The sequence below is a fragment of the Falco punctatus genome (genome assembly GCF_963210335.1).
Source record: "Falco punctatus genome assembly, chromosome: 2".
NCBI lineage: Eukaryota > Metazoa > Chordata > Aves > Falconiformes > Falconidae > Falco > Falco punctatus.
The window spans coordinates 90,036,786-90,053,334 of record NC_137581.1 but is presented as its reverse complement, the minus strand read 5'-3'; the positions used below and the strand labels follow the sequence as shown (position 1 = coordinate 90,053,334).

Below are 16,549 nucleotides of genomic sequence, written 5' to 3'. Positions count from 1 at the left end.
TGCACAGTATGTTTATGGTGTTATTTCTCCTTTTTCTTTGATGACAGCAGTCATTCAAGGTAAGGAAAGCACAACTTTGATTGCTAGGGCATGAAAGTACAAAGTATTATATTCCTTGCTATAGCTGGCCATTTCTGATCTACTGCTGCAGCTGTGCTTCAGAGCAAATCCAGTGGTAATTTCACTCTTTTTATTTCTTTACAGTACCGAGATGCCTTTTTGCAGTTCATGGTTGATACAGCAGTGCTTCTGGGTGCAAACGCCTCACGAGCTGAATCTGATATGAAGTCAGTTCTAAGACTGGAAGTTAAAATAGCTGAGGTTAGTAATCTAACATGGGATTCAAGCTAGCTTTTATTTAAAAAAGTGCAATCCTTTTTCAAAATGGAAAACCATTGTACTAACAGCCTTAGCAATAGTGTTTTTTAGAAGCAGAAGGAACAGATTCTGATGAAGAAAGGATGAACAGTATTTCTCCCTTAATTAATTGTTAAACTGATTATTTTATTCTCAGGGGGAAAAAACCTTAACCAAATATTCTTGGTCCTTTAAATTGTTAGGATGTCAAAGAGGCTCGCTAGAGATAATCCTGGGGGTGGCATATGATTGTTTGAGGGATGGTGTGCTAGTTAGGCCCTTCGGTCTGCCATCTCAGTGGAGGTAGAGGATGGAGATTTGTGTGGCTGCAAAGATGCAGGGGTTATCGATATGTTAATAACCACAGAAGTGCCTGAGAATGGTCATGTAGTAATTAGGGCTTGTCCTGCCAAAAAGGTGACAGTATCGATAGCCCAACTGAAGTTTATCTGCACCAATACACCAGAAGCCATAATACAGCTGGAAAACTATGGTACAGTTGCAGTCACAGAAGCATGGTGGGATGACTCATGCTACTGGAGTGCTGCAACGGATGGCTATAAACTCTTCAGAAGGGATAGGGAAGGAAGGTGAGGCAGTGGAGTAGTCCTGCATGTTAGGGAGTGTTTTGACTGTCTAGAGCTTGATGACAGTGATGATAGGGCTGAATATTTATGGGTAAGAATCAGGAAGAAGGCCAAGAAGGCAGATATCATGGTAAGAGTCTGTTGTTAGACTGCCCAACCAGGAAGAAGAAGCAAATTAAATACTCTATAAGTAGCTGGGAGAAGTCTTAAAATCACTAGCCCTTCTTGTGGGGGACTTCAACTTATCAGATGTCTGCTGGAAAAACAACACAGCAGAGATGAAACTCTAAAAAGTTCCTGGAGTGTGTGTAAGAGAACTTCCAGATACAGCTGGTGAGTGACCCAACTAGGGAAGGTACCCTGCTGGACCTCTTGTTCACAAACAGAGAAGGACTTTGGGGTGATTGGAGGCCTTTTTGGGCATAGTCATCACAAAATGATAGGGGGTTTGATTCTTGGAGAAGTAAGGAGGGGAGTCAGCAGAACTGCTACCTTGGACTTCTGGATGGTAGACTTTGGCCAGTTGACAGAGTCCCCTGGGACGCAGTCCTGAAGAGCAAAGGAGTCCATGAAGGCTGAACATTCTTCAAGAAGGAAATCTTAAAGGCACAGCAGTAGGCTGTCCTGATGTGCTGAAAAATGAGCTAGCAGGGAAGAATACTGCCCTGGCTGAACAGAGAGCTTTGGCTGGAATTCAGAAGAGAGGAGTTTATGACCTTTGGAAGAAGGAGGAGGCCACTCAGGAGGACTACAAGGATATAATGAGGTTATACATGGAGAAAATTAGAAGGGCCAAAGCCCAAGAGTCAATAAAAAGCGTTTCTAGAAATATATTAGTAACAAAAGGAGGGCTAAGGAGAATCTCCATCTTTTACTGAATGTGGGGGGAAACATAGTGAGAAAGGATGAGGAAAAGGCTGAGGTACTTCATGCCTTCTTTGCCTCAGTCTTTAACAGTAGGACCAGTTATTCTCCAGGTACCCATCCCTCCGGGCTGGAAGACAGGGACGAGGAGTGGAATGAAGCCCCCACAATCCAAGGGGCAATGGTCAGTGATCTGCTGCCCACTTAGATGTACACAAGTTTATGGTGCCAGAGCTTGTCAAGCCACTTCCCATCATTTATCAGCAGTCCTGGCTAACCGGGGAGGTCCCAGGTGACTGGAAGTTGGCAAATATAACGCCCATCTACAAGTAGGGCCAGAAGGGGGATCCAGGGAACTACAGAGCTGTCAGCCTGACCTCAATACCAGGGAAGGTTATGGAGCAGATCACCTTGAGTGCCATCACATGTCACGTACAGGGAAACCAGGTGATCAGGCCCAGCCACCAGGGGTTTGCGAAAGGCAGGTCCTGCCTGACCGTCCTGATCTCCTTCTGTGACAAGGTGACCTGCTTAGTGGGTGAGGGAAAGGCTGTGGATGTTGTCTGCCTGGCCTTTAGTAAAGCCTTTGACACCACTTCCCACAGCATTCTTCTGGAGAAACTGCCTGCTCGTGGCTTGGATAACTGTACTCTTTGCTGGATAAAAAACTGGCTGAATGACAAGGCCCAGAGTGGTGGTGAATCAAGTCACATCCAGTTGGCAGCTGGTCATACATGGTGTTCCCCAGGGCTCAGTACTGGGGTCACTTCTCTGTAATACCTTCATCAATGATCAATGGGTGAGGGGATCGGGTGCACCCTCAGCCGGTTTGCAGATGACACCAAGCTGGGCAGGAGTGTTGATCTGCTGGAGGGCTTGAAGGCTCTGCAGAGGGATCTGGGCAGGCTGGACCGATGGGCTGAGGCCAGTGGTATGAGTTTCAACAAGGCTCAGTGCTGGGTCCTGCATTTGGGTCACAACAGCCCCACACAATGCTACAGGCTTGGGAAAGAGTAGCTGGAAAGCTGCCTGGTGGAAAAGGATCTGGGGGTGTTGGTCGACAGCCAGCTGAACATGAACCGGCAGGTGGCCAAGGTGGCCAGCAGCATCCTGGCTTGTATCAAAGATAGTGTGGCCAGCAGGACCAGGGCAGTGATCGTCCCCCTGTACGTGGCACAGGTGAGGCCGCACCTTGAACACTGTGTTGAGTTTTGGGCCCCTCACTGCAAGAAAGACATTGAGGTGCTGGAGTGTGTCCAGGGAAGGGCAGTGAGGCGGTGAAGTGTCTGGAGCACAAGTCTTCTGAGGATCAGCTGAGGGAACTGGGGCTGTTTAGCCAGGAGAAAAGGAGGCTGAGGGGAGGCCTTCTAGCTTTCTACAACTACGTGAAAAGGAGGCTGTAGGCAGGTGGGTGTTTTCCGTCTTTTCTCCTAAGAAACAAACAACAGAACAAGAGGAAATGGCCTCAAGTTGCACCAGGGGATTTTTAAATTGAATATTAGGAGAAATTAATCCATAGAAAGGGTTGTTGAGCATTGGAACAGGCTGCCCAGGGTAGTGGTTGAGTCCCCATCCCTGGAGATATTTAGAAGACATGCAGATGTGGCACTTAGGGACATGGTTTAGTGGTGGACTTGTCAGTGTTAGGTTAATGGTTGGGCTGAATGATCTTAAAGGTATTTTCAAACTTAAATTATTATACTGTAATTTTGAGATTGGGCACAATCTGAGTCCCTGCTGGGCAGCTATGTTGAGAATACATTACCATGTATTCAAGAAGCAGATCGGCTAGTTCTCTGAGGAACAGTCTAAAAGCCGTGCAAGACCTAGATGGGATATTGATGCTTGGTAGTGAGAGGGCAGTTGTTACAACAGCACCACAGTTAGCTCCTGAGCTACTTTCATGGGGCACCTTGGGAGAGGGGATGAGAAACTCCATGAGTTTTAATTTAGAGGTCCAACTGAATTTAGTAAAGCTAAACAGATTTAAATTTGGTGCTCAGTTCTGACTGATTTACTTGATGACTTCTTTTCCCCCTTGTGGAGTTTAATTTATGCTTTAGGACTGTTGCGGGCTGAAGGAATGTTTCTGTTTCCCTGTATCCCTGTTTCAGTGCGGCTGCTGCAGGAATCCCACTCCTGGGAGCTGCAAGTCCACTATTGTTTCCATTTCTTCTAAAGCCAGAGAGAAAAGTTAGCTTCAGTCTTGGGAAACCAGCAAAAGTTAGAGCTATAACCTTGACACTGATTTGCGGAACTGCCAGCTGACATGAGGATTTTTGCATATCACCGCAGAAAGACGTTGTCCCTTGTGAAATGCTGGGTCTCCTGCTAACACAGAAGCCTGTGTACAGGACAAGTGATGCAGCAGAGGAGTTTTCTCTGGGTTCTGCTGCTGCAGTCTACAGGAGGAAAGGCAGTGATGCTTCCCAATGGTGTGTGTGTGCAAAACTGAAAGCCATCCACAACGGTAGTAACTCGGTGTTTCCATCTCCCTGCTGAAAGATGAAATTTTGTCAAACCTCTAAATAAAGCCCAATATTCAGCTTCAGTTACCCAATGTGGATGAACTAATGAGCAGATACTTCATTGTGACCCAGCAGACTTGAAAAACAGAAAACGATTCTTCTGGTTATTAGTTATGTGGTAAGAAGATGCATCGCTACTTCTGGTAGCTCTAATACTTTACTTAAAGAATGCCTTACAGAGTTTAAATCTATAAAGTATACAGGTGAAGTGGGCATATAAGATGACTTAGATCATGTAAAAGCCTTCAGGGTCAGTAACATGTACTGTTATGCAACTGTTATGCTTATGGTTCCCTAATTTCCTCTTAGTATGAATAATCCTCCTAAAATTTATTCAGATATTAGACATGAGTGCAGGGACATGGATTGTTGCATAATCCCTAATGAGCACAATGATTTATATAAACATTTTACTGTGATTTCAAAGGAGATAGTCCTGTTTGCTACTTAGGTTTTTACTGTATCCTGTGTTCCTCTGTTTTTGTTGTAAGAGAATGTATGTAATGGAGAACTTGTGTGCTCAGGCAGAGACAGCAAGAATAAAGGGAGGATACTTTGGATATTGGAGGGAGCAGCATGCTGCAAGAGAGCTTGTTGTGTACAAGGAAGATTTCAGTTAAATTTGAATTACTGGAGGAAGAGGGAAAACTTTGAGACCAAGGGAGCAAACGGGTTCAAGAAGAGTTTAAAGATTTGTCAGATAAAATAAAATTTGCAGAAAGGGAGAAGAAAGTTGGTGTTTTGTTTTTTTTTCCTGTGTGGTTTGAGCAATAGTAAAACCGCAGACACTTACTGGAGAATTTTGGTTGGACAACTGCCAGCTGTCTGGTTAGTCTGGCGTCAATCTCTGTCCTCTTTAAACTGCACAGCATACAGCCTGTTATGTAGGAATTACCTTAGAGCAGAGCTGGAATTGCCATCGGCAATTCTTGTTCCTCTTGAACACTGAGAAAATTTTGAGCTATATCTTGTACTTGGTTTGTTTTTCTATTATGAACCGTACTGCCACCTTAGAATCTGAATGTCCCCTATCAGTTATAAAAGAACTTGCTTTATATTTAGGATTTCTTTTGCTGTGTCCTTGGACTTTGACACTACAGAGGATCCTGATGTCTGGCTCCTTTGGTCATCCAGATGAGAGGCTTGATTAGAGAATACTTCAGTTCATGTCTGGTTTATATACCCAGGTTTCCTGCTATGGAAATCAGGATGGTGGGATAAAATGAGGAGAAACTTGTGTGTATCTGGCTCTTCCCTCAAATTTAGTCAGGCCATAGCAAGAACATGTTTAAATCCAAGAGACAAGATGCACTTCAGCATACTTATCTCAGATTTGACCTTTTAAACCATACAGTTTGGAACTGGCTTCTACCTGACATGACAGGATGAGTAAGTATTAATGGTCTAGGTGTGCTTGTATCTCTTATGAATCAACATGCATTTCCTTAGTATAATCAGAGCTAAAATTGGTCTAATATCTTCAAAGAAGACATGCAGCTCGTTAAATTCCCCAGTAATGAGTTAAGATGATGATGAACTGTGTTCCATTTCTACTACTTAAATGCCATCTTCAAAAAAGGAAGTTAATGCTATGAATGCTTGGAAAATAGGTGATAAGATATTTCTTCACTGGGATTATGATGGACAGCAATGATATAAGAGGAGGTCCCTGCAAGATAATCCTTGTTTTGATTTTTTTGTTTGCTTGTTTTCCCCCCAGATCATGATTCCATATGAAAATAGAACAAGTGAGGTGATGTACAATAAAATGAACATATCGGAGCTTAGTGCCATGATTCCACAGGTTGGTTGGGGGTAATTGCAAAATTATTCTTTTAACTTCTGACCTATATAATTAAAATTGCCTTCAGTGCACAGAGCAGCATGTTAAAGGAATATCATTAGGAATGTGTGTACTCAATTACAATATATTTTCTTTTAAATATAGTTACTTATATTTATATATATATATTTTTTTACTGAGGTTTGAAATTATGTGTAATGACAAAGTGCAATAGTTTTAAAATTTTTAATAAGCTTTTAAATAAAGCTTTGAAACCATTAGTCTCAAAGGTGCAACTTAGTTAATAAACCATCTTGCTTCATAATATGCTTTAACCACCCTTCTTTTTGTCATTGCAGTTTGACTGGCTGGGATACATCAAGAAGGTGATTGACACCAGACTCTATCCTGAGCTCAAAGATATAGGTCCTTCAGAAAATGTGATTGTCCGTGTTCCCCAGTACTTCAAAGATTTATTCAGAATACTAGAAAATGAAAGGAAAAAGTAAGGATCCTATGACGGTTTCATCCACACTTACGAGGGGACATCAAATGCTGGGCTTTTCCTGGGTTTTCCAGGTGTTTCAGATATTCTTGGAATCAGGTCTCTCTAGTCTCTAGGCAAAAGGTCTGTTTGGTTTTGTCTGAATGAGGATATCATATTAGCTTGTGTGTACTAGGAGAATTTGCAGTTTCAACACTTCTTTTTTTATGGAAAACACAGGTTGCAGTAAAGCTGCTCTTTCCAGATACTTTCATTATCTCTTACTTGTATGGGGTCTTGTATCTTGTGAAATCTTTTACATCTGTAAACCATAGTGGTAAAATGCAGGTAGCTTAGGTTAAACATAGTAGATGTGCTTTGCACATAGGGAAGCCAGATAGCTTTGGGCAGTGTGATGAAAAAGTGTATGTGAAGATGACATCCCATTTTGAAACGTCATTGTTGACATCTAAGTGATTTCTCTGGTAATTTGCTCTCTGCTGAGGTGTGTTGCTGAACTTTTTTTAAAAATATTGTTAGGCTGTTGTCTCCAAACATCATTCTTTACTGATTGTACAATACAGCCACAACTGAATTTATATCTCAGAAAAAAAGATTGATTCAGAAGCATTAGTCTTATATTGTTGCTCTATCTCACCAGTGACAGAATGCTTACATTAATTCATAATACCTGTAAAGATAACACATAGATAAGACAATAAGAAAAATAAAAATGATTGATCTGCCTACAGATCATCAAACTTCCTTTCTTTATAAAATTCAGACAATTGTCATTAGTGTGCCGCCAATCTTAATTTCCTGAAGAAATTCTTCTAGACATTTTGAACTGTCGATGCTTTGTATCTCAAAGTTAGTTACATCAGTGGGGATAAAGCAGTGATTTAGAGGATCCACATGTAGCAAGACAACAGAGAATTAGTTATTCCCTGTGTACAAATACAGATGTATTGTGTAATGACGTAGTAAATGCCTGAAGTATTTTTCCATTAGAGTCTTATTCAGGGAAAATCTGAGTCTTCAAGAAGAGTTAAGCCAGCCTGGTGTCATGGCAGAGTGATGCTGGAGTAATGACCAGAAAGAATGGCAATGCTGGTCTTCAGCAAAGCTTGAGACCAGCTTCCTGACCACACAGGCTGGGGTAGGTGGGCAAAAGCAGCGTCTGATTTCCAGTATATTCACACTGCATATCTTAGAGTTCATGATGGCTTAAGCGTTTTCTGTTCAGTCTTACCCCAAGAAATTTGCATCATAAACTGTTAGAAATGGCAAATAGTGCTAAACTCCACCTAGGCAGGCTTCAAATTCTTGTACATAAAATCCATCCAAACTGCATGATAACAAAGATCATGTTTATCTCTTAAATGATAATGTTCATTACTTAAAATGTCATAGTCTGCTCCAGAAGTAACTTTGTTATCTGGCCTAAGAAAATTAGGAAATATCTTAATACGAACTCCTAACAATGAGGTCTTAGCATTTCCCTGTAGGGTGAACTCTGAAAGTTTAACAAGGCTATTTTCTTTCAGGTAATCTCATTTGACATTCTCCATATGATATTTTAAAGGTTAAATTAAATCAAATATGATGAATTTGGGTAAATATCTAGACCAATCAAATTCCTAGTAAAGCATTCACATATTTTGGATTTGCTACAGTGATTAGAATGTGAATTAACTTCTCGTCATTTGGAGAAGCAGTTACTTTCACTGGGTTCATATACTTTCCAGTTACAAACCTTCTTATCCCTAAATTATACTTTTATTCCAATGCCTTGTGTGTCCCCTTCCCAGGTGAGCTCCCTGCTGGTATAGGTACTGTTCAAAATGGCACAAAAAGATGGTTCATGCCCCAGTGATTTGGCAAGTACTCCATGAAGTTTGTGTCAGGCAGAGGGAAGAATGGAGCAAAAATTAAGTCTAGCTACAGAGCAGTTCCCTGTGATGGAGGTGGCAAGTCATATGGACTCACAGTCCTGTTATTAAAAATTGCTCCCTTGGAGAACCTGCTGAACAATCTTGAATTGTGAAATCATTCACATAGCAATGTTACCAGAAAATAGCATGTTGGCAGGTTGTAGAGTGAATTTAGTAGAATAAGGCTGTTACTTACCTGACAACCCTGCTGCATATAATCAGGTTACTTTGTGGAGCTTGAAATATGTGCAGTGGTGTGATCTGGAGGTCTATCTGGAATTCCCAAGCCAGGGCACTGCTGTGAGTCCAGCCCATGAGCATGGTTCTCCACAGTAAGCTGCCCAAGAAGCTGAGTAACTAGCCCGCAGGAGTTTCCATCAGCCGTGGGCTAGCTAGCCTGTCACATCAGATGTTCAGTACTGAAGTAAGTCACACCTTCATAAGAGGTCTTCAGGGATTCCTTCAGGTTTTTAGTGTACTGACTAATTTTTAATGGAGTTTGTATCTATTACAGGAAGAAGAGGTGTATGTTGAAAACATAAATGTAGCTGTGGTGTAAATGAGATTTAAATGTGGTATAAATGAGAGCTCCAATATGTCTGTGCCCTGTGAGAGGGGAGACAGGATGGTGCTGGCACCAGTTAGGAGCCCCTTGTATCCCTTCTCTGTTACCTGTGTGCTGGGCTTTATGTGTGAGCCATAAATAGGATACAGCAAATTGTGTCCTTGTTGGAGATGTTGAAGGAAGCAGCTTTATCATTCTCATGGATGTCAGAATGAATAACTAGTTTGCTTTGCCTTACCTTACCAGATCTTTGCAGTATGGGACAATTAATAGAGAAGTACTCTGTAATTACTGAAGCCTAAGAGGAATTTTCTTTATAGAGAGGGATGGGGACACTCTTCTTCCTGATTTTAGCCTGCCTCAGAAAAATTAGAGAAGTTACAATAATTTGACTTGAACTAGTGCCTCTAGCAATACAGGCAGGTTTTCACTACTTATGATTTGATTCATTTCTCAGTTCTGAATACAAAGATTTCAAGCAGATCTCAAAATCTGTGAAAGGGATCTTTTTCCTAAAATGTCAACTAATTTGTTAATCTATCTCATATTAAATCTATCCTCTTTAATTGCCACTATGTCTGTTGATTGGACTATTACAAACTCACAGAATTTTACATGAGCAGCAACTTTATTCCCAGACAGGGTAGAGAGTTCCTTGGTAGATATTCATAAGCACTGTTATAATTTTAACTGTTCCAGCAAACAAACTCTACCACTTCCTCTGGGAGTGTGTATCACAGTAATGGTCATATCGGTTAAGAATGAGCCTACACTTCTTTCTGTAACAGTCATTCTGAAGTTAAAATAGGGAACTATGTACTGTACTCTTCTGAAAGGTTACAACAACAAATGCTCTGGTCTCTTCAAAAGAGCGGAGAGGATTTGTATGGTTTGTGTGTTGGATTTTGCTCCATGTGAAGAGGTTAACTCCTCTGAGCCTCAGTGAAATTATTTGTGAAATTGGAATGCAAATCACCTCAAGATATGCAGCAGAGGCATTTAATAACCAAAAAGTCTCAGTTTTTAAACCAAATGAGGATGACCAATTGGCTTTAAGTTTGTGTAGTTAGCCAAAAAGGTAAAATGATCATCCCCCAAATAGGTAAACAGCTAATATGATTTTGTTTTGTTTTGAAAAACAAAATAAAGAACACTGCCCTTCAAACAAACAACAAAACCTCTCAACCTTTTCCCCTGTTGCCCCCCTCAGCAAATAAACACACCTCTGGGCTTTGAAGTGAAACCTTCCTGTTGTTTTACAGCATCGTATTCATCAGTGGATTCTAGTCTGATTACAGTCACAAATTATTACAATCTAATGAGACAACTTGGTTTTAGGATGTGTCAGCTTCTTTTCCTTCCCAGCTTAAAACATACCCCATTAATTGTGGGATATTCCCTGAAAGTGACAGCTGCCTTCATTACTTACGCCCGATACAAAAGTTTTTGAATTCCCATTGATACTAGTGTCTTTGAATAAATCACCTTTTTGAGGCTCACTCTTTACAAATTTTTGATCTTTCATTCACTAACCAATTTGACAAGGTTCCCCAACTCAAACATAAGGGCAAATACTACCAGATAAGAATAAGAACACAGAAGGGAGAACTGATTTTTTTTGTGTCAATTAAGTACTGAATTGTAACATATAATTGGTTTATGATAGCAGTCTATTTAGCTGAGTTTTTTTACCAAAGACTTTTGATTGAAATTAAATCTTTCAACCTTTTAATCTGTAGGACTTGCATGCTGTTTTAGATCCACAGAGTAGTTACTGTAGGAACATGTATGGTATTCAGCTCTGCTGAAATACCTGAGGTGGATGGCTGTGAGGCTTGTGGAGTTCAAGTCATTTACAAAACCAATGAGAGCTGAGCATCTTTTAGGGTGCTTCAGTTGTCATTGAACGAGGAAATTCCACATTGTCAGAAATGTGTTAAGGGGAAAATCTGTACTTACTGGTATATCATAGGTTGGAATGAATTTTTAATGACCTTAAGCATTCTGTCAGAATGGTTTGATTATCTAAGCAGAGCTAGCTGTTTTGGCTTTTGCAACATGTTACTATGTTATAAATGTACATTATTCATGCTAAAAAGCTTTTTCAGATATGTTTTATGAGTACTGTGGGTATTGTGTGTACTATATGATATGTCTGTGTACAAAAAGAGGAATTACGCCCGGTGTGAGAGATTATGAGGATAAAAGGCAGGACTTATAAATCACAGCAATTCTCTGCTTCCCTTACAAGCCACCACTGGCAGCAGACTAGTGAGTGTCAGGCCTTTGAGGTGACAGTTAGCTTGAGATTGCACCCTCAGGTTTTCCTGTGTGAACTGAATTGACCATATTTCTGACCTATACAGATATGCAGATTTAACTGAATAAAGCAGGCTTTGCCCAGTGTGTCACAACTGCCATGCAGGTTCATGTGGGTGTGCACACTTGTGCTAGCTCCAGTGCGGCTGGAGCAGCCTGCAGGGACAGCCAGATCCAGCGGCCCTGTGCAGTGCCTGGGCCACCAGCTGGTGGTTCCCAGTGCACATCTCAGCCAGCCCTTGGAGAGTGAACAGCCACCCATCTGCTTTTGGTGTAGTGTCCCACCAGGATGTGCACATGCTGCTGGAGTTATGGGGTTATCACGTGCTCAGTCATGAATAGCCAATATGTAGTTATAGCTTGCCTTAAACCCCTCCGTTCTCACCTCTTTATCACCTTCCCATCTGAGTGGCCCAGAGTGTAAGCTTCCAGCAACAAGGTATCTTAAGCTGGAGATCTTGTCTGGATGGACTGACCCTTGGTTAGAGGCAAAACTCAAGTTACGGCTCAGGCAAATGCTGCTGTGAAGACACCACACTCACAAAATGTGTTTATAACCTGTTATGATTCAGAGGAGGGAACAGTATGGAATGTGTCTGTGATTTAAGTTAATAGAGTGACACTGTAGAGCAGCTATGCAGCTCCGCATCTGTGGCAATGACAGATTGCTGAAATGGGATTTTTAGAGATGGGGGAGTTGTTCAGACAGTCCATAACAGTAAGTTCGGTTGCAAAGTAGCAGTTTTCCTCCCTATGGAGAAGTCTATGGCCTGCCAAAAAATGTTATGTATATCCCAGTGGAGAGCAAACATGTGGATATCCATAGCTTCAGAGCAATGACTGTACCTGAAAAAGATGTCATGTTCAGGACAAGATGAGAATAATACATGTAGGCCATTGTTTGGACTTGTTTTGAGGCTGTTTGAAGTTGAGTCACATATTTCACAATGCACCTTTACCTCATACAGCTACTGCTGAGCATGGGGATAGCTCAATCTAGACTAAATAAATCCTCCAGTCGAGTGCTTGAAGTTTTAGAAAAGGGGCATGGATGTCAGGTCTCCCAAGAACTTTAAACAAGTTATTCCTGGATCTCTCAGTGTCAGTTCTTACGAGGTTCTTGTTACTGAGACTTCTCTTTTTTGGCATTTCAATTATCCATCTGACAAAACAAGAGTGGTAATACTTTAATAACTCTGTGGGTAGAAAGAGCTTTTAAAAGCATATTGATAACTTCTAATGAAAGATACAAATATGAGATAATGATAGTATATAAGGGATAGACTGTTACCTATTCTGTTTCATAGTTACAGTTTATGTGCCCTACTAATGAGGAAAGAGAATATTCACTTTGATTTACAAAAGAAAAATTAGGTTTTTTCTTATCTCTGGATAGAACTTTCATGCAACTGTTATTATGACACAGTTCTTGCCACTTCTATGGAAAATGAAAACTGCCTTTTAAAAAAAAGCATTACCTAAAAATGACATACTAGGAGAGGAACTCATTATAAATATTCCCTAGCAGATGGTTATCATGGTGCAATTACATATTAACTGGCTTCAATCATACAGAATCTTCTGTGTAATAGGGATTTATCAATTTGCTCATCACCCATAAATTTTCAAGGTGAAAATTCACCATTCGGTTGAAATGTTTGTAGGGGTAATTCTATGAGTGCTTTGTGGTACATCATATGCATTTAGATGACTGATAAAAAAAATATGTCTGATTTAACAGGACTCTTGCCAACTATCTGGTGTGGAGGATGGTTTATTCAAGGTTGTTTAACCTCAGTAGACGTTTTCAGTATCGATGGCTGGAATTTTCTCGGGTAAGTTAGCGTTATTATAAGACTTACAACAGTACTAATATTGACACTATTGGTTTTCCTTATAGTTGCTTACACCTTTGAAATAAGAAATGTTTTCTGTGCTGGATAAATTTCTGGAATAGACTTTTTGTGTTGGAGTCTTCCTCTAAAAAAATTAAGACATATATATTCTTGTATATGACACTAAGGCAAAATGTCTTTTAGATTATGTTAAGGAGGTTTTGAGACACCCCACTCCCCTTTAAAAAATCTTAGTCTTCTTATGCAGAAACTTGAAAGCTGGAAAGTTTTTGAGTTACATGCCAGGGCTGCGGCCTGTGCTATTCCCGGAGGCCACACCTGTTTGGCCAATATCTAAGCTTTTGAAAAAACCTAATGTTTACACATGTGTGAGTATAGCTCTGGTAAAACAAAAGCCTAAGATTTCAGCTTTTCTAAGCTTGCTCAAACCTCTTTCATGCTCTAGTGCCAGCCTGAGCTCTAGCACATCTATATACCCGCAATTTCCACAGAGAAGCAGATCAGGTGCCTTCCAGCTTGGGGCTGTGGAAGCCCCAGAAGAGGTTAGTCACTGCCCCAAGCTATGAGAGCAGACCTAATTATCTATTAAGTAATATAGTCATTTATGTGAAACACATTTGATTAAGTGAACCCTGAATAGAATGTCACCCTGATAATCCTGTGGGCTCTTCAAGCAAACCAAGGATGAAACTGAAACTGAAAGGTGCTTTATATTCTTTTTTCCAAACCACTTTAGATGGTGAACTTTTTGTTTGTCATTATGAAAGTTAGCTGTTTGGTGGTGTCATGACAACAAGAGGCTTGCATGATGCTACCAGTGATGTGGTACAGGAGGTGTGGGTGCTCTGTCCTCCCTGGTGAGGCATGCAGGTAGCTAATTGAAGCATCCATAATGTCTTTCCTTGAGTAGCACTGGAATAGTTCTGAGTTAATCACATACCTAAAAATAACATCCCAACAGCCTGATGGAAGCTACACGGGAAACACAGTCTCTTAAACTTCTGAAATCATATTCAAATCAGTCTTGTTAAAGACAGCATTTTCTTTGTGCAAAAATGAGAAACTGGCTGTCAGAACCACAGTGACAAGTTTGTAAGTGTGTCCCCTCCTGGGACATTCCTTCCTAGGCAAACAAAATAGACTATTGCTAGCCATCAGCCAGTCTGCAGCATAATGCTGAGTTATATTGAGTTATATTGTGACCAGAAAAAATCCTGGAAGGAAACTTTAGGTTTTGTATACTGTGCATGTTGATATGGTGACTAGCTGCTGTCAGTTCTCTGGGTACTTTCTGCAGAAGCTTAGGGAGAAATCTAATTCAAGTTGATTCAATGCATATTAACAATGTCATCAAGGGTTTCGTGTAATTGGTTGTGAAAACTTAAGAACAGCACAGTAAGGGCAGTGAGTCAGCAGCTCATTCCCATTATCTGCCCCTGGGACCTGGAAATGGACTTAGTTAGGCGCAGTAAACAGCACTAGCTAATAGTTAATAGCTAAAGTTAAGTGCTCTAAATAGCTCAGGGGAACAGACTTCACAAGTCAGCAGAAAGGACATGAGAAATGAAGTTTGAGGTAAAAGCTTTGGTGAACAGATTTGTGCAGTCAGAGGCTGGAGGACCAAGGGCACACAGGTCCTTTGGGTTCATAGAGAGGACCCAGCAACCTCTTGCTAGGTAGGTGAAGAAAACATTGAATGACTACTGTCATGTGAAAAGAGGCAGGGGAGATTTTCTCAACCCTGGGTGTTTGATTTTTCTATCAGCACCCCAGGAAAGTCGAGATCCTTTTGCCCAATCAGTCTGTCAGCGTCCTTTACAGGGACCCTTCACTGAACAGTGCCACTGGATCAGAGGGCCACTTGACTGACTTGTTCAGGGAAACATGCCAACAAAATTAGGGGGACCCGTCAGCAGGTCTTCCCACTTTATTTGAATGTGCTACCCACTGCCGGCAACTGCTAGTGTCTACAAAGGACTCACACTAGCAGTTTGCAGAATAACACACTTTATTATAAAATCATAAGTTTATCGTGATTGCCGGTGATAGGGACTGTCTGCAAAAACAACTTGAAATTATATACAACCAACCTGTATACAACCAAAACCTTAATCACTAATAACAGGTAGCATGAGTTAGTTGTTTAGCATGCATAAGACAAAGTTCTTACCCAGTAGATGTCCCTATGGGGGAGAAGACAGGTTCAGCCCGTCAACTGATCCCAGAAGTTATAATGGAGTCTTCCCTAACTTCTCCCCTCATTCATTTACTTTTAATACTTTTCTTTACGCTCAGGTGGAGCTTGAGTGACTCTAGTCATACATTCGTTATTGATTGGTGTAAAATTCCTTCGCTTTCATTTAAAAACATAGTTGATAAGAAATCTATAGTGATGCTCAGTGGGAGGTGATCGTGCCTTGGAGGTGGGTAACTTTGGGATGGAGGTGTGCGTTAGTATTATAACAAGATTATAATGAGCAAGTTTCATCTAAGGAAAATAATTTCGCCACAGTTGTTGGCTCAGCAACAGGCATCTTCTCATATTTCTCATCTGACAGCCGCTATGCAGCTTATCAGCAGCATGTTACCATCAAGTTCCCAGCCCTGCAGGGAGTACAGCAGAGCCTGGCTGTGGGGTCTCCACATCACCCTCCAGTGCTCCTCTAGGGTAGCATGTTGCGTTGCCCAGGGAACCATGGTGGAGTAGATTCCATGCATGCCAACTGTCCTGAAAGTGGCAACTGTATTTTACCCTTGTTGTTATAATACTACAAATTCTGTTAGGTCCCAGTATTCTGTAATTTCCCCCCTCAAAGTGATTTTCCCACAACTACTAAAAAGGCATGACCATATCTTTTATTCATTCTTTAATTTAGTCAGCCTCACCCATCATAAGCATAGTATTTTTTTTTTCCTACCAGGTTCTCATTTTCTATTGGTGGCTTTTACATCTTACACATAGAAATCTTAGCATCAAGACACTTAAACACTTTGCAAAAAGAGGGGAAAAAGACATGATGAAACTTCAGAAAACTTCAGGTTGAGAAATTGGGCAAACCTGCTGACTCTAGAGAAAGTGCTTTGATTACCACATCAGCAACAATCAGCAGCTTCTCTGCAGTGGTGCTTTGAGTCCTAGCAAATGTGCAGTGGCACCTGTGGGACGGATCAGTTCACTGTGTTGTGGAGCTCTGAATTGACTGGGAGGGCTTGAAACCTGCTATTTATAGTCACTGTTACTACCTGGAGTACTGTGTTTTAGAGTGCTACAT

The 16,549-nt window shown here is 41.1% G+C and overlaps 1 protein-coding gene across 2 annotated transcripts in view; it reads left to right on the top strand.

Annotated features, from left to right (window-relative positions):
• PHEX (phosphate regulating endopeptidase X-linked) overlaps positions 1–16,549 on the top strand; it is a 134,623-nt gene that overhangs the window by 39,931 nt on the left and 78,143 nt on the right. For both annotated transcript variants that reach the window (XM_080377574.1, XM_080377573.1), the window contains exons 7-10: positions 205–321; positions 6,057–6,140; positions 6,479–6,624; positions 13,163–13,256. In XM_080377574.1, coding sequence (XP_080233700.1) covers positions 205–321; positions 6,057–6,140; positions 6,479–6,624; positions 13,163–13,256 — 441 coding nt within the window. The remainder of the gene's footprint in view (positions 1–204; positions 322–6,056; positions 6,141–6,478; positions 6,625–13,162; positions 13,257–16,549) is intronic.